Source organism: Cariama cristata, unplaced genomic scaffold (assembly GCF_000690535.1).
Source record: "Cariama cristata isolate BGI_N322 unplaced genomic scaffold, ASM69053v1 scaffold12719, whole genome shotgun sequence".
Classification (NCBI taxonomy): Eukaryota; Metazoa; Chordata; class Aves; order Cariamiformes; family Cariamidae; genus Cariama; species Cariama cristata.
In genome coordinates this window covers 48366-67132 of record NW_009637503.1, presented here as the reverse complement: position 1 = coordinate 67132, position 18767 = coordinate 48366, and the positions used below count along the sequence as shown (strand labels likewise).

Sequence of the window (18767 nt, the reverse complement as noted above, 5' to 3'; positions counted from 1 at the left end):
CATTCAGCTGAATTTGTATTACCATTGTTAGATTTTTAGGAGAGGGACTGTCTTCGTCCAGTCTAAACTAGTATAGCTTCACTGAAGGCAATTAATAGCACGGTCTTTAATAGCATGTACACACTGGAGAGGTGTAAGAACTTGCAGGACCAAGAGCTGCGGAGAGGGTGCTAAAATGCTGAACCAGCTAGATCAGTTCCAGGCAAGCACTTTAGTAAAGCTTCTCTTAAGCACATTAGCAGTTGCAAGGACCTTAATTAATCAGTCATGTACTTTAATAATCTTCTGGGCAGGGTTACTCAGGACTATGTAGGAGTAGACACCAAATGCTTTTTGATACCTCTCCTCTAAAGTCTATACTAGCACAGAAAGAAACTTGAATAAAAATATTTTGTGTTGGCTTTTTTCCTTCTGCCCTTCAGATGGTGCAAAACTTCCAAGATGAATCTTGTTTTGTCATCAGCACATTAAAAGGTATGTATTGCTGCCGCTATTACACGTGGCTCTAAAGATAATTTCTCCTTTCAATTGCACTAAACGTTATCACAAACTTGGTGCTGTTATCCTGAAAAGATAAGTAACCTAATTTAGTGTAAATCAAGGTGTTGCATCAACTTACACTGATAGGCTGATTGATCTATGCTTTCCTCTCAGTTACACTGTTATAAAACTTTCATAAATCCATTGATACCAACTGACATAAATGAGCAGAAAACCTTCTAGCAAAATGATAAAAGATGACAGTTAGTATGTTGTATTTTTGTATGTAAATGCTTTGACCTAGATGTTCAACACTGATTTTCATGAGTGGGTTGTGGAACAAGAGTACAAACTATTGCAAACTACCTAAGAAGAAAATCTGGAGTTCTGTATCTGTGCCATTTTCTAAAAGCGATGAAAAAAATGCTTTGCGTTTCTTTGTTACAGCTGAAAGCAATGATGGCTACCACATCATTTTAAAATGACCGTGCTGCACAGAAAGACTTTAACAGCCTAAAATTTAGTGCCTCACTGAGATTACTACAACCTAGACTGGAAACATGAAGAACCTTCTGGATAAAATACTCCTATGAACTAAGAATTACCAAGCAGCTTAAGGAAAACTTGCTTTTACAGATATACATTTTAGGTGGTGTGTGGTTTTGGTTTTGGTTTTTTTGAACCTGGAGCTGAGAGCATCCTCAAAGCTTGTACATGTTTCTTCCTCCATCCCTCCCTTCCTCTTCAGCCTTAAAAATTGTCAAGGTTTCTGCTTGTTACTTAGAAACATCTGCCTTGTACTAAAGGGAAATGAAAGATAAACAAAAACCAATTCTCTAGACCCCTCATGGTTGGATGAATTGATTTATTTACTGTTCTGAGTGCTCTCTTGCTTTCAACACACACCCTGTTGCTGATGGACATAGGATCCCTGGGAGCCCTCTTTTACTCTTTGAGGTGGAAGTCTTGGAGTTACATCCAAAAACAGACTGGGCAATGCAGAGGATGGATTTCGTACTCAATCCTCACCTAGAGTGTCACCCTGGAAGCCTGCTCTTAGCTGTTCTCCATCTGTAGATGTGCTCAAAGTCCAGAGACCTTGGTCCCTCCTGACAGCTTCTGTAATACCCATCCAACAGAACAACTCTGTGGGGTTCAAGGGGGGATAGCCAACCTGAGGCAAGCAGTTCAGTACCATATCATATCTTTAGCTTTAGAGTAGTCTCCTTGAATGGAGTATATGAAGGTTTTCTGAAGAAATGTTTTGAACATTAAAAGTTATAGAGCTCATAACAAATTCATACTATTGATTTGTGCTACTCTACAAAGTGTTGATTAACTGCTATCTTTACTGTAACTGGGAATTAGGTTTTATCTTAAAGATTTTCCTCCTGTTACTAAAGTAAGTAAAACTTGACTTTTGATTGAGTCCAGGTAACAGATCATCTCAGTTGCTGCTTCTTACATTTGTGCTGTTTCACTCTTGTCTCCTGTTTCCAATATCTGCAACTGTGGTCAACTCCACCCTCCCTTGATCTTTTGGGATGCCATCCAGGCTCCACTAAGCTGAAAAAGTGGCTTCCACTGATGTCAAAGGCAAGCTGGATCACACCCTTCTTCCATGGATGGAGTCATTTCACTTTTGGCAGCTAATAAGGCTGTTTCCCAAACTGAATGTCCATATAGCATCAAATTCTGATACTTGAACATTTAATTTCATCCTGAATTGAGATGGAAAGCTGAAATACCAAAAATTTTCCTGGAATGGAAATTTTTCAAAAAATGAAAAATTGTCAACTGGAAAACACTGAATAAAATGTTCTAGCCTTTTGAAATGGAAACATTTAATTAAATCCATTTGGCCCTTAAAGCAGCATCAGTTTGAGCTACTGTTGCAGACCTCAGAAATTACCATTGAAGTGCCTTGTGTGCTGTGTCTCCCTTGGGGCCGAGCTCTTTGGCTGGGTTACAGATCCCATGATGCCATTACCATGGGTTAGTCAAAGAGGGAATGCGTCATGAAGGCTGGAGGGGTGCCCAGAAGTCCATCCTTCTGGGAAAGAGGGGGACATGGAGCCCGTGAATTACAGCTCCCAGCTGACACTGGAGGAATTCGGACAGACATGGACTGATATTTTTCTGACAAAACCAAAAAGTTTTCCCAACAGAAGTAAACAGCAAAACATTGAGAAAAGCAACCTTTTTTTCATTAAAAGCACCAAGTTTTGCACAAAAAAACCCACCCATCCCCACCATTTTTTTTTTTACACCAAAAATAATACTAGAATAGAAAAATTGTGTTACAATGGGAAGACCTTCAGCCAACTCAGCTAATTGAGGACCAGTGCCTGCTTAGGCACGATCTTGCTCAACTGGCTGTCCTGGATGCTCTGTGAATTGTAGCATTTCTCCAAAAAGGATGCCCAGACTTTAGGACACAGCAGTGCCTCCACCTGAAGTGAAGGAACTTGAGGTTTCTCGGTTGAGGACCAGGTTGCTTAGAGGAGGAGGTTGTAAGTGGTCTCCTGACAGAGAAGGGAGGTCTGACAGAGAGGCCAGAGGGAGCTTTGGGGGAAGAAATGCCTTTGTGGAGGATGGGAAATGCCATCCTTTTGGGAGGAAGGTCACGCCACGTCAAGCTTGACCCTGCATTGGTGCTTGTATCGCCTCCCTAGCTTTGAAGTCTGGAGGGGGGCAGCTGGGGAGCCCCTGGCCCTGGGCACTGAGGTATCCAGGTTGTGGCCACGCAGTTATAGCTGCCTTCCAAAACAGGGAATAAATTCCAGCTGTTTTTGTGAGTAGGTGGGACCAACATGACCCTGTGTACCAGGAGCTGTTTGGTTTGTTTTGTGGGAAGTGCTTTGGAAGATGTATGTTGGCTGTGTTTTTTCATCCTGTTTTGTAATACTGGCCCAATGTTGGCTGTTGTTGTCATGCAACTCAGAGAGGTGAAGCTGACCTGATGAGAAGTGTTTAAAAAAGACCTTGGATTTCCCAGGAGTGTAGCCTGTACCATACCAACTTATATGTGATAGCCCTATAATTCAGGGGACACAGCAATGCTGAAACACAGGAGTGTGAAGGAAGGGTAGAGGTAGCTTTGCTCCCAGAGTTAGGGACTGAGAACTGTTTGCTTATTTAAAAAAAAAAATCTTGCTCATAATGAATTACATACAAAAGTCCTCATAGTGTTTCAGTAGCTCTTGCTTGATTAAATTTGAACAGAAATAACTCTTTATTAGGGCCTTGTTATAGTTAGAATTTTAAAAATAAAATAATTTATGCTGATATGAGGGTGAATTTGACAATATATCTTGTTGTCCTTTCTATGCTGTAAGAAGGTATACTAGAGTAAATGATCCTATAGATGATAAAGATTGTCCTACTGGGTGGGCTCTACTCTTTACACACAGTGTAAAGCTGTATGTGTGTAAAGCTGTATAACTTTAATGTGTGCGTAAGGCCTATGCTTACTTGACAAAGTAGTTCTAGTCCTTGTTGAACCTCTGTAGTCGCAGGAGAAATTTGGAGGATTGTGGTCAAGTAACACACATGCCCGTGAAGGCACAGCAGAGCTAGTTTGGTGTCTAGGAGAAAGTTGAGTTACTTCAACTTAAAATCATAGAATATTTTGAGTTGGAAGGAACCCATAGGGATCATCGAGTCCAACTCCCTGCTCCGCACAGGACTACCTAAAACTAAACCATATGACTAAGAGCATTGTCCAGATGCTTCTTGAGCTCTGACAGGCTTGGTGCCATGATTGCTTCCCAAGGGAGCTTGTTCCAGTGACTGACCACTCTCTTGGAGAAGATCCTTTTCTTAATGTCCCATCTGAACTTCCCCTGACGCAGCTTCATTACGTTTCCTTGTGTCCTGTTGCTGGTCACCAGAGAGGAGATCAGCACCTCCCCTTCCACTGCCCGACTTGAGGAGGGTGTAGACTGTGATGCATCTCTGTGTATTAGGAGAACATGTTGCATGCTTTGCCCTTGTTGCATGATGCTGCATAACCAGCTGGTTGGTTGTACGTGGGCAAACTGGCCGTGAGCCATCATGGCTGAGCAGCTAGTGCAAGTGGTCAGAGCAACACTGGCGTGAGATTGGACTGCCAACGAACCTTCCCCTCTGCCTCCCAAAAACATAAAAGCAAACCCTTGCCCTGTTGAAGTTGGTGGGTTTGTCCAGGTGGGAGCCAAGCAAAGCCTTCAGGATTTGTGTTAGTGGCTTATGTGAGGACTGAGAGAGAGAGACTTGTCTCACCTGTGTAAGTGGTAGGTAATCTTAGACTCGCCCTGTGGTTACAGACGGTCTGCCATCCCTGGAGAGACTCATTTGCCCTTTTTGAGGATGTGACAGCCTCCAGAAGGAAGCTTTTGTTTCCTCAAGGCTGCAGGAAGCACAAATTATTAGTCTGGACTAGATGTCTAAATTCTAGGTAAGCTGAAGGCAAGGGAGATGAATAACTCCCATGCATCTAATTATACAAAAGGATTTTGCATTTGCTTTGCTCCTAAGTGCCCGTTACATTTATTCTTGCCTTTTTTTTTTTTGTTGTTGTTCCTATTTGTTTTTTAAAAAGTAACAAATGAAAACTCCTGCTCAAAACTCTATATCTGAAATCTGTACAGCAGACCTTTATAAGGTCTGGGTTTTAGGATTACAATGAATAGTATGTTATCCCGAACTGTCCAGCTCTTGGATTGTATGTATGATGACAGCCACTATGAGTAGCAGTGGGCTTGCTGGGGATGAAAAAGCAGAACCATTACATGATTAAAAACAATATGACTCCAGCGAGTACTGCAAAGTATAAACCTGGCTTTTCATCAGATCCATACTGGCTGTTTGAAATGATTTCATAAATTGCAGTATTTTCTCTGACAACTGAGTAAATTGATACAGATCAGTTAGTATGACTGGTGATGGTATGAGAACGCACAGAAATGCCCATGATATACAACTGCAGGGCAGGGAAGGGGCAAATAATCTGGTGACAGAAATTTTCATCATCTGCCTGAGGTGGCAGGACTGGTGTTATTAAAATTAAAGCTCCTATTCTTTCAGCTGGCCCTGCTTGGTTACTTGGCTAAAATAGAAATAATAATTCAATCTGGGAAATATTGAGTTCTCATTGTCTTGGTGTGAAATTTAATGGGCTGAAGTTTCAAGACTTGGAGGTGGTAAAAGGATTCTTGCAGTTGAGAAGTCCTGAATGGTACTCTCCTTTTAATGTAACATATACATATTTATGCATATATATACACACACATACATACTGTCCTGCGTCAACACATATATGTGCTGAGTACTTGTGTTCTTTGTCTTTAACTGGTACTCCGCTTTGTTTAATTGCAGTTCAATGTAAAAGACTTTGGTTGATCAAGCTTCGAAACCCAGCCATTCCTTGGGTAGAAATGTAAAAGTCTGTAATAGTGACTCTAGGTGATTTGGACATGGTACGCTTGGAGTGATGTAAATTTCATGAATTTCTGCAATGTAAATCCCAGGCCTTGGTGAAGACGAGCATATTCTTGCACTAACACTGCAGTTCTATATTGCAGCTTCTGAAAATTAGTTAGAGCAAAAGAGAAATAGATTGTCCAACGCTTTGTAAACTAGTAAAAGCTACTCCCTAAGCAGAACAACCACACGACGACTTTCCTAGCTCGATGTTGTATTGCTTAAGCATTGGCTGTAATTCTAACGATCATCTGGTGGATGACTGGGACGGGATTTTTTTTATGTCTGTTTCTGGTTTTGTTTTTGACTGTTCTCAAAGAAATGCTTGTATTCAGACTATAGCTTCTCTTTCTTCTCCAGTTATGAAATGGTTTAATTTTATGCTACTAATAGAAATATTTTCTTAAGATTATAATCTGTTTGACAGCACAGGGTACTCAAAGTGGGGAGTGTTTGGCCTTGATCATCACTACTGTGGGTGAATATGAGAAGGCAGACTGGAGGTATATTTAACATCCTTGCTTCTCTTTTACAAATGGGTTAAACTGGTGCCTAATTTTTTGTGCATTTCTGATTTGTAGCTTTTTTTTTTTCCATTCCCACAAAATTCTTTTGCTCCCTGGGGGGGGATGCATTGGTGAGCAGCTGGTGTTTCCAACTTTTTTAAGTAGCCTGCTGTTGTCCCAGTTTGCTTGGGGTGAGTGTTTATCTTTCAAAGGGCTAGGGCAGTTACCTCTCTTCACTGACAATGCAGCCGTCGGAGACAGGGGATGCTGACCACGAAGTCGGCGTGTTGGGTAAGGGCGAGTGGAGGTGGGTTGATTGGAGGCTGAGGCATACCAGTTGTGAGTAAATACTGCCACAATCTTTGTCTCTTCGTTTGTTGGTTTTTGGTTTATTTTTTTGTACATGAATAAAAAAAAAGCATATTTTGCACTGGCTCTTGTACTGTTGTGCAGAAGACATCTGTATCTAGAATCTGTGCTCCAGTCAAAATGCAAATAAACCTGTTTGTAAGAAGCATGGGTTTTGTCTCTGCTTTGCTTGGCATGGATGGGCACAGGAGAGCCTCGGCATCGGCTCCTCCTCAGCATGCAGCTGTAAGGTGCTGGGCACCATCTCAAAATCAGTGGGAGCGGAGTTTGCAAAGTGCTGGTGAGAGAACGTCAGCTGTAGCCAAATGTCCTGCAGTGTTTTCTTCATGTTGGGACTGGCTTCATTCCTCCGCAGCACAATGCAGTGACAAGTTCGTATTTAATCCAGGTCAAGGCATGAGGAGAAATGCCTAATTCTTGCAGAAGTTGTGACAATGGGCATACGTTTTAGTGAGAGTGTAAACTGTGTTAGATGACAGCTGGCTTTGGTCTTGCAGTGCTCAGAGGACACAAGTGTTTCAGAGCCTGGTCCTTGGTGGCATCAGAGATGAGCAAAAAGTCCTTCCTGGTAGCAATGCACTGTCCCGTTTAGCAGCTGTTAGACACACACTGGAGAAAGGGCAGTGAGGTTTGGACATGAAGCATTCACAATGGTTTGGCTGGAAGAAATTCACAATCCTCTAAGGGTAAAGCCATGGATCTAATAACATACATGTTCAGGAGACTGACAGATGTTCAGTGTCATTTTCCAGTTGGAGAAGATGGAGCCTAGTTTGCAAATAGTATCTTCCAGTAGCCAAACTTCATGTTAATGCAAAGGAGGGAATGGATGTACTGCCACTTATGGGTGTTGCTTAATCTGAGTTGACCTCAAGAGCAGTTTTGGCTCCTTTCTTTTGCTGAAGAAGTATTTGAATCACAAAACTAGAAAATGCAACCTGTGCCTCTGTATATATCAGTTCATATGCAAAGTATAAGGGCACAGACAATATGCCTAGAGAAAGGTAGATGAGAATCGATTATTTTTCCCTACTGGTGACTCGGACATCCCTGAGAAGAGGAAAGGGACTCTCTACCCCAATTTCGGTTAGCTTAAAGTTTCTCCGGAGGTAGAAGTCCAGCTATCTGAAGCCTGATATTGCTGAAGTGCTCAACTAGTCCATGCATGGTTAGGCAGCATTACGTCGCACAGGGCTGCTGGAATTTAATACAGCTTCTTCAGCTTCAGCATAGATTCGAATCCACTTGCAGGCAGCAGCAGGGGAGCTGGGTGGGTCATGCTGTGATGGTAGGATGCTGGTAGGCATTTGAGCGTTCAAGGCTGGTGTTTGGGCTCTCCAGGTCTGGCTGGAGGGTGCTGAGTGCGTGAGGCCATCAGCAGCAAGTCCTTGGTGGCTGTATGAGCCCTGCCAGCTACAGGTGCCAGCCCTGGGGCTTTCAGGAGGATGGAGGTGAATCTGAATCCCACCCTGAGCCCCTCAAGGTGTGGAGTGCCAGGTCAGCATTGCATGCATGAGTGGTTCCCACCAAGCTCCGTGAAAAATTAACCCTCTTCTCCTATAAGCCTGACTCATGTGCTGGCAGGGTTGGTAAATGCAAAAAGGAGTACCAGGAAGGTTTTTACCTAAAATTGCCTAATAAAAGAGGTTCAAAGACAGGGAAAGGGGTAATGCTGCACAATTTAATTTCTGTGGGAAACACACCAATACAGAAGCTTATAAAGAAAAGACCTCCTAGGGAAAATACCCAGAAGTCAGTGGCAGCTGTAATTAAGACTGGACAGGAGCTGAAAAGAGCTTTTCATGAGTGAGGAGAGCCAAGACCTAAGACTGAAGCTGCTTAGCCAAAGAATTGGCCTAATCTCATCTACATCCTCAACAGCAACCAAACATTTTAAAATTAATTTTCCAATTTACACAACAATGCAGTCTTTCAGTTAAAAGGATTAGTCACAACTATGGAGCAGGCAGGGAAATAACATCCCTCATACTTTTCTGTAAAGAAGCTAAATGCTTCCAGGCTTACCTGGGTAGGAAAGATTTGACACTGCAATAATTTAAATTTTTTTTCATATATTACAGCAGAGGCTGGTTGTCCCGATCAAACTGGAGTTTCAGACAAGTGTAGACTTCTCTGCTCCCCAGAGATGCTTGCCCAGGGAGGCAGGGCAGCCGCTGGGCTTTGGGGTGCACCAGCCTCTCACATTTCAGGAGGGAAATAAGGTGCCAAGTCCTATGAGTCTGCCTAGGAGAGCACAACAGGCTGTAGTGCCTGTCTCGGCTCATCACAGAAAAAAAAAAAAAAATAAATCTTTCCTCCCATTTCTTGGAGAGCAGTGATGCAAATCAGGCTCTACACTCAATATTATGCTGTGCTGGTAAGTTAGAGCAAGAAGTAAAATCAACTTTGGAGCCTGTTGCATAAGGACAACAAACAGAATGCTGGAAGAAAATAATGTTTTAAATAAAAAAAAATGAAGCAGTAAAAGATGGTCCACCTCGCACTGGTAAAATGTCCCCCCAGGTGACGATTGATTTTGGAGTACCAGATCAACTATGTCCTTAGGCTGGGACTTGTAAACCAGCGTCTGACTGCTCCCTGCTGTGGATGTGGGGGCACATAACCCTGATTTGTCCTTTTCCCTCTGAGGGTGCCTGATGGATATGTTAAAAGTGCTGATCATTACAAAAAGATATACTTTTTTTTTTGTTATATATTTTTTAAATCCTAAAATCTTCTATTTTTGACTGTTGCAAACAGTGCTGCTATCTATTTTGCAGCCTAGAAAAGCCTTGGTTCTGAATTCACTGAAATTAAGTCATAAGCAAGTATGATACAGCTGGAAAAAAGATTGATTAGCAGGAATCCAAAATTAACTGAGCACATTAGTGCAGTGAGAAATAATTTTCCAAGGGTGAAAAATTAAATGCTGAAGTTAAGACTGTGTTTTAGAGAGAAGACATGCTAGAAATATTATGTTGGATAGACTCAAGCAAAGGCAATGCTAGGAGGAATTTCTTTGTGAAAACATTTTCAAAGCTTAGCATCTCCCAGAAGAAAGAGTTCCTGGATGGTCGGCACCACTTGGGGAATTAAGGTCTCCATGACATCCCCTAATAGTTTAACCTGTGGTATTAAAATCAGGGAAAAGTTGAGTAAAATAATGAGACATGACTTTATGCAGGAAGAAAAAAGTGGCTGAGGCTGCGTGGCTGGAGCAGCCTGGGAAAGGAAACCTCAGCGCAAAAGTATGGAGGCCACATACGTTACGCCAAATGAATGCTTTGCCACAGCTGTCCTGAGGACAAAGAACATTGTCCCAAGCAAAATTATTCCAGAAACACCCACAATTTCCCTTTTCCAACAGATTTACCTAATTTCACGGTGGTGTCTATGAGGCCACAACTTCTGTTTCTTGAGCAGCCGTAGTTATTTACTGTCACATGCATGGCCTGAAAGAAATAAAGTCCAAGTGAGAACATGGTGATAAATTCAGTGATCATTGAAGTAATGAGTTGGAAAAAAAAGGAGAGGCATTCTGCTTTGCTTTTTCAAAAGCTTTGGCTTCCTTCTGGCTCTTCCAGTCCCCGCCGAATGCTTTGCAGCATCCCCACTGTGTCTGCAGAAGAGGAGTGCCTGTCCCAAAGAAATACGCACGCAGCCATGGTGCTGGGTGAAGCATGTGTCCACTTCCTGAACAAGGTGCTCAGAAACACAGCCTACTGACAGCCTGCTCAGGAGGACACCTCTCACCAGAGCTGTTTAAACAAAGTGAGTCCACAAATTTTATAATGAAGGTGGGGGGGAGGATTTTCCCCTACCAGCTTTCACCACTTGGCTTGGGTGCCTGGATAAAGGGAGCCAGAGGTCCCAGTTAGGCTGTTCTTACTGGTTTCTGGAGGACACCGTGTCTCTCCATGGATGATGGTGTTTTGTGATACCAGCCTTAAGTGATAGCTGAAAGTGGGTGGTGGGATTGTCCCCTGGAGTCTCATCATTGGGCACCTTTTTAAGGAATAATGGCTCTTAGTATTTAAAGTAAGTTATTTATGGTTGGATTTCTGGTTTGTCATCAGAAAATTTAGTTCACTGCTGTGTAGTTAAGATTATAACAAAAAATGATGTTAATTGTTTGGATGCTACATTTTTACTCCTGTCTTCCCCCAAGTAACTAATAACCACACATGGTCTTCCAAGATTGTTTGGGGAGGGGGTTAAGCCAACTGCTAGTGTAAGGATGTTCTCACTCTGGTGAAGGCATGACAGAGTAGCTGTTCTGCTTCATCATGGCAGCCATTGTGTCCCAAAATAATCAGGGGGTTATCTATCAACTCCGCCTATGTCATTCTTGGCGGATAATTGTCTGGCCTGACCTTAAAGACTGTCTGTGATAGAGAGTGGGGATGAGCAGGGTGAAGCCCACCCATGTTACTGCAGCAGTAGGAACAGGGTTGGGGTGTTTTATTCCTGTTTCTTGTGTCCCTGCTTGGAATGGAGTTGAATCCCAGCTAAAGAAATGGTCTCCAGCCCATCTGCCAAGGAGAATTCAAGCAAACCCGTCACCATTAGTTGATGGTGACTAAGTCAAGGAAGCAACTTAGCTTTCACTTCAAGTCCAGCATGAATCACTTTTAACACCGTGAAGACAAAGTGGCAACACACTGTTGACTCACTTTGAAACTCAGCTGGCTGGTGGCAAATGGCTCACTAAGCACCCTGTGAGAAGAGGAGCATTCACCCGGCCATGTCATTTCTGAGGTATCACCACGTCCTTTGTGCAGCTCAGAGACCACAGGGAGCTGTTTGGCACAAGTGCCAAGGGCTGGGTGTGATGTGCAGTGGCCTTGGCCAAGCATCAGCAGCTCACTATGGAGGGAGGGGGGACCACTGTGTTCCTGCCAGAAATGCACATCTGAGCGTGTCTGTATGGTGAAGAGGGTCCTGCTGTTTTGTGTGAGTGATGCAATTTTGTACTCCATTTTGGGTTGATTTTATTTTGCACTTTTCAATTCTCTGTTGAACAGTTGAATTTTCCATCTAATTGTGGTAATGATTATGGTCCCCTACTGGCCAGCTACACAAGCAAAGCAATTGAGTAAATGAGCCTTTTGATTCTTGGAGACTCCCACTTTAAAACAATGAAACAATTTTTCCTCTCTCCGGAATGTCACTGAGTGACATTAATCTGTCACCTTTCAGGCTGTCAAACCCACAGGTGATGTCCCTCTTGGTCTCTCTCAGTAAGGAAGTCCTTAAAAATTATAGTTAAGTGCAAAACCTCCGAGCCCTGGTGGTGCAAAGAGCAGGACCAGGAGCGCAAAGTGAGAACTTGGACCAAAGAGATGTCCATGTTCATCAGGGCTTGGTGGCTGTGGAGAACTAGCCCAACTGGGGAAGGGTCTGTCAGCTGGAGGGAGGGCCATCAGGGGCCCTTTTAAACTTGCTTTTGAAATGAAATCCTCATGGCATTACAGCACTGCGGAACTCAGAAAACCCCAAACCATCGGACTCCTGATAAAGTCCTGACCAGTTGCCACCAATCCCAGTTGAATGAATATGGGAATATGTGTGGAGGTGATTTCAGGCAGACTAAGGCAATAAATATAAAATGTATACATTAAAAAAAGACATGAAATTTTACATAGCACCCACTAAAGACTGGAAGAATGGTAAGAACTCAAACATCATGTGCATCGCTCAGTTAATAATTAACCTAAATATAAAGATCTGTTGTGACAGTATGTGTGTTGTCTGTAGTGTCTGTTTAGGGCGTATCACTACGCATAAGACAATTTTTAACTTGATTCTTTCTGTAGAGATTTATAGCTGGAGCCAGGATAAAGCAGTAAGTAAAAAATTAACAGGCCATTTGGGTAGCGAGGAGTACAAGACACTAAACCCCATCCCAGCAGAGCACTGAATGCCCCGAGGCTCCGAGTTGCACCCCCAGGGTCCTTTATCACCTGTTTTACCTGTCACCTTCAGCAGTGTGCCAGGTGGGTTGAGGGCAAGGAAGCCTCTTATTAATAAGTGTTGGGGAAGAAAATGATGGCCCTTAATTAAGAATGACACATTTTTACCTACACATTTGACTTTTTATGGAGGTCTTGAAAGGAAGCTAGGGCTGGAAATCTCCTTTCTACCAAAGCTGGGAGAATGTTCTTGGGAGATGCAAGCAAGTCAGCAGGTGTTCCTGGGAGTTTTAATTTCCCAGATTGGTCCATAATGGGGTCAGCCTCACTACCACAGAGACAAGGAGTCCTCTCTGCACTTGGTCAGGAAACATGGCTTTATAAACCCAGTCACTTCCACTCCTATGTGGCTACAGGAGAGGCAGTGCTGGGGTAGGAGGAGCGGGACCTGTTCCAGGTGAGTGGCTGAAGAGGCTGAACTTGTGTTTTGTTAACCACTAGTATGTACTGTACTTCTTGCTGGGCTTTATTACGCTCCTTAAAGGTCTGTCCCAGGTGTACCAAGTCTCATAGTGTGAAAATCTCTGTTGCTTTCCTCTTTCTCCATCCTTAGTAGTATTTTCCCCATCTTTCTGTCCTTCTCTCTCACTTCACTGGGGGCTGGTCCTGTGCTACAAGGCTTTGTCTTTATACCAATGGGTGCAACTTCCTTAGGAATGAATCTAGTGGCATAGTTCAGACAAGTTTTGTGATGGAAACCTAGTGAGCCTGATGGTCATCTTCTAGTGAGTGATGATCCATCTGCTCTTTCTGCCTTATTCCTCAAGGGTCTGTGTGACTTGAGGCTTTGCCTATCTAGTCATGTAAATGAGACAACTCCTGAGGAATTCAGAGCAAAATTCATCTTGTCCAAGCTGTCTAGAGGATAAAAATGGGCACACAGGCAAGTAGCTTTCAGACCCCAAACCATGAAGCCAAAGTCTTGGGGTAGCCAACAGTATTGCCTGCTATTGTAAACTGTGCTGATCCCTCCTGATGTGCCTCACCTGTGGCTGTTTGATCTATCACTAGCCCAGTGCTGGTTGTGTAGTGCTTGGCACTGGTGGGAGCTGCAGAAGGATGCAATTAAACTAATTACAGGCTGGTGATTTTGCACTCAATGAGATAATTACTCCTGAAAACTGGCTGGTATGGATGAAACTTGCTCCCAGCCTTAATATCATGTTTCACCATCTTGCCAGAATGTGTGATTGACGTCAGCCTGTGATTGTGACAAAGGCTATAAACTCATAGGCTCATAAAATAATTTAGGGTGGAAGGAGTCTTCAAAAGTCATCTGGCCTTGACCTTGCTCAAAGCAGGGCCGGTCCAAAGGCTGCGTGGTGTTGTGTGAGGTCAGCAAGGGGAAGCCCATGGCCAGCGCTAGCCAGGAAATCCAACCAGAGATCATAATGCCCCATTCTTGCCTCATGCAATCTATGAATACACTCACTAAGAAAACCTTTTTTCTTTCCAGTGTTGAGTGGGAGAAAAGTAAAAGAATACAGGCGTGCCAAGCTGTAATTATCTTTCAGTTCATCCCTTAAGAATGACTATTTAAAAATTAAATTGGGATATATTTGCTTACTTAATTTTTCCCAGTAAATAGAAAGAATATAACTTGGCAACCACTTTCTACTAAGTCTAGCAGTTCTTGTGGAGATACGGTTGCCAGCTAACCTTATAACTTGTCACAATGGAGCTGAACACATATTAATTGCAACTTGCAATTAAGGTTTTACTTGCTAACAGTGTTGCTTCACAGTGACAGGTGGGATTGGCAGTGCAAAGGATCTAGTGGGCTTTAAGCTGGGGTGAAACTGCAATGGATGGGCTACTCCATACTGTGTGGATGCCCTCTTGCTCTACATGTGCTGTGGTACAAGGCAGTGTAAGCTGCCTTTTGAGTAGCTTAGGGTACCTTTGCTGTGAATGTGTTAAATCTCCAAACCAGGATCTTGTGCAATTGGTTGTGTGTGCTGCAAATTCCCAGCTCCGCTTTCTTGCTCTGGTGTCCTATGTAACCTAGATGTGAGAGAGTGTATTAACTCAACTTTCTTTGTATATGGTAAAAGAATACACAATCAGGAGGAGAAATGGCTGAGGAGTTGGTGGATAAGAGATGCTTATCCTCAGGTTACAGGCTTGAAGTAAATGAAGGTGCAAGTCATCTTCCTTTCAGTGCTTTTTAATTTGAATGGAGAGACTACAATTGGCAGGACTTTCTACCATGAAACCAAGATAAGTCTTACAAGCTGAGGCTGGCTTATAGGCTATAAGCATGAGAAGCATTACATGATGCCTTCATGCTTCTTCTTTGAAGGCATACATGATTGTTTTGCTTTCTTGTAGCAGGCGCTTTGGCAATTTCATTAATCATCTGGGTTGTGACCATGGGCTCCATGCTGAAGAGCCCAGTCCTAACTGCAACTTTCTCATGATGGACATGGGACACACTCTAGGAAGGCTTTGACCTTTGAAAGACCTAAATGTGGAGAACAGCATCATCTGATGATAATAATAAAACCAGTTATACATTTCAGGTTATTCCCCATTTTGAATCTTACCTGACATATTTGCTGCTGCAAGTTGTCCCTGCCAACACTACTGAGGATCTGTGGATACCATGGTCTGTTCAGTAGTAAATGCTTTTGTGGAATTTCATTTTAAGCTTCTCTCAAACTGTCTGCCTGTGTCTATGGCTTTTGAGAAAGAAGACTTCTTTCTGTTTCATAGCTGGTAACTTTTTTGAGTAATCTATATTTGGGGTGAAAATATCACTTCAAAACTGTGATTCACCAAGTGGTAAGTTTGGGTTTGCCATTCAAAAGTACTCCTGCCTCATTTCCAAAATGGGATGTTCTGACACAATTCAACGGGCTTTTCTTTTTCTTGGCAAAGCATAATTTAATTCATTGTTCACCTCAGTAAATGAAGGGCAGCAGAGCAGGGTAGAACACCAATTGCCTAAGGTACATTTTTGTTTATTAAGTTATTTAGCCTGTACGCTTTGTTCTCGCTGCTTTGAGTATGTAAACTGTCTTCAGAAAAGGTACCTGACCTAGTGGCTTGGCCAAAGCACCTCCTGGCACATTTGCAGTTGTGCATGCTGCAAGTCCTGGCCTAGGAAGGATGTGTCTTTGGACAGCATAAGTGTGACATCCCTTGTGTCCTCAGCTAAGAAAGACTACAAAAAAACCCTGAAGAGCATCACTCATTTTACTTGAAGTCTGGGCAAACTGGCTTGTCTAGCACTTCTTGCTGCTTGGATCCCCACATGTCCCTCATAGCTAAATAGCTTATTAGCTGGTCTGCTGACAGACTGCTGTGTGATCTATCCCCATCTCCCAGGTTCTTCTCAACAGCTTGGGGAAGCCAGGAGGTGCTCTATGCCTTGTGTAGGGAGGGGAACTAAACGAAAGAGGTTTAGACCCACGGTCTTTATATTACTTGGGTGCCTGACTCTCCTCCACACCATTTGGTGCCTGGATGCTATTGTGGACATGGGGAGAAATGACTTATCTGTGGGCTGAAGATTGGCAGAGTAGAGATTTGGTCCATAGTCCCTTGAGCCCTAGCGATTGCCCACACTTCAGGATAGGTCTGTTTACCAGAGTCATCAATTCCTGATTTCCATGGTGGTAGTCACAAGTCTTGACTCCTCCTGCTTTAAATACACAACAGAAGTCAGTGGCATGAGATATTGGTATTATAGATATGGCATAAGAACTTCGATAAACCCAGTCTTGGATCAAGGTTTTTAAGCATTTCCCTTTTAGGAGGAATGAGACAAGTGTGCAGGGCTGCCCTTTTATAACCTGGACTTTGCTGTAGCTGTGCCTGGCATTGGGCGGAGGCACCCACAAGACCCATGGAAGAAGGCATTACACTGGATAATCCGAATGCCTCCTGGCTATGGTTGCAGCATTCTGGGGAACAGCTCAGTTGAGATCTGTAGGGTTCATAGGAACTTACTTAGCATTACATTTAAGCCCAGTCTTTAACTACTCTGTGATGCGTTTCTCTATATATTTTTAATGGAGTGCCTTAGAGAGCTTAAGAGGACATGGTGTCTGCTGTGTGTGGGGAATTTAATGTTGTCAAGGGTGGGTTTTCTCAGTGCATGAGAGGCAGCCATGCTTGGTGAAGATGCCCTAGTTCTTGCAAAAGTTGCTGGTAAAAGGGTAGAAATTTTTTTACACTTTTGTAATATTTGGATGGACTTCTGGGGGACTGAAGCTTTTTTTTTCCACAGAAGCTTTCTGAAAAAGGAAGTTCTATAGTGTCAAAATAGCTTTGCTCTGGCATAATCCTATGACAACATCTGCACTAGTGAAGTGTGGTTAAGCTCCCTTTACCACAGGGAGAAGATGCGCAGTGTATGATTGCTTGGTGTTTGAGGTTCCCACACACTGTAACCAAGAGCATCAATTCAATGGTGGTCAGTGAAATAACACTATTACAGAACTGGTCAGGGAGTGCATCCCACCACACAGAATGACATATTCACCCTATATTCTTGAGCAAGGACTGTTCCATAGCGTCATGTAATATTTGAGACCCAGTAATGTTTCTCTTCGAGGGGCTGTCTGAGTGCTCTGATGTTCTTAAGCAGATACAAAGAGTTTGTGTTAATAAGATATTTTCCTCAAGTAACTACGACTCAGCTATTGGATTGGTTTTGCTTAAAAACTGCAAAATTGGGTGAGGTATATGTTGTCCTGCATCTGGAAAACTTGGATGTTTCTGTTGGCTTCCTTGAAGGTCACTGGAATGATGCTTGGAGATGCTACTGAAGAGAAACTCTTGCTGCAGCAAATAGTGGGTGAAATTATTCAGGAGTACTCATGCTTATAGCAATTCTGCCTTTAAATCTATTGATCTTTCTTTGTGTGCTCTCCTTTTCCACCTAATTTGGCACAGCTCTGTTGCCACTTGGTTGCTGATATTACAATGCAGGGTTGATAAGCATTTGCCAGCATTCAGAAACTTTCCATTCCCACACTTTACAAGCCCTGGCTATTTTTCAAACCTGTCATTTGAACCTGTTTGAATCTTGGAAGAACAATAACAAGCAAGGGAGAAAGCGTTACTACTGATATTTATCCAAGAGCCTCCTTTGGTGTAGTTACCAAGTGGGGAGAAAGTGTCGTGGAAAGAGTGTATTTGGATGACGGTCATGCATGGAGGTTTGCCCTCTAAGAGAATCCTTACAAGTGCTGGATCAGCACCAAGCAGTTATAGCATATCACACTGTACAGATTGGGCCCTCCACATAGGAAAACATATCCAGGGACATCCCTGGGACAAAGAGCTGGGAGCTTTGACTGCACCAGTTCCCACTGTCACTGGAGATTTAGGGCTCAGAGATGGGACTTCCTCCCCTGTGTAGGTAGGAGCAATATTTCATCTTGCTGCACAGGTAAGGTAGGAGTCACAGGCAATCAGAGCACCTGCTGGTGACACTTCCAGCCTGTGCCTCCCATGTCTTCAGAGACTTTGTGAGCTTGTGAACTACCAAGAGGTAAAAATCCTCATGTAGACATTACAATGAGCCTGCTCTTCACTGCTTAGTAGATCAAAGTAAACCCTTCCTACAGCCTGGTCTTGCACACTGCCTGGGTTAGAGTATGGTCTGGCCAGATGGTCCCAGGGATTGATGTGCATATTAGTGACCAGGCTTTTGTATTGTCCAACAATTGCCATTGATGGAATGCCTCACTACATACTTTAAGACTAGAGAAAGCTTACCATGTGGCTTTTTCTTCCATGGTATTTTTTCCACCATTTCCTTCTCCTTTCAGCTTTCCTTTGCCCTACTCCTACTGTCAATCCTGCACTGCCTGTCTCAGGATGAGATGCCTGTGGGTTGCCTGGGGATGGGCTCTTGCAACAGGAGGTGTTTGGCTGCCGCGCTGACCCAAGGTGTATTCCTGCACTGCACCCTGTTTCTGCCTGGGCTGTGGTGTGCTGCCTGTGACATGTGCCAGTGCACACA

The 18767-nt window shown here is 43.3% G+C and overlaps 1 protein-coding gene across 1 annotated transcript in view; it reads left to right on the top strand.

Moving 5' to 3' along the window:
* The window catches only part of TFCP2L1 (transcription factor CP2-like 1), a gene marked incomplete at its 5' end in the record, with an annotated part of 28267 nt that extends 26999 nt beyond the window's left edge, over positions 1–1268 (top strand). Inside the window, 2 exons of the mRNA XM_009708355.1 lie at positions 423–474; positions 928–1268. Coding sequence (XP_009706657.1) covers positions 423–474; positions 928–965 — 90 coding nt within the window. The remainder of the gene's footprint in view (positions 1–422; positions 475–927) is intronic.
* Positions 1269–18767: the final 17499 nt, after the last annotated feature.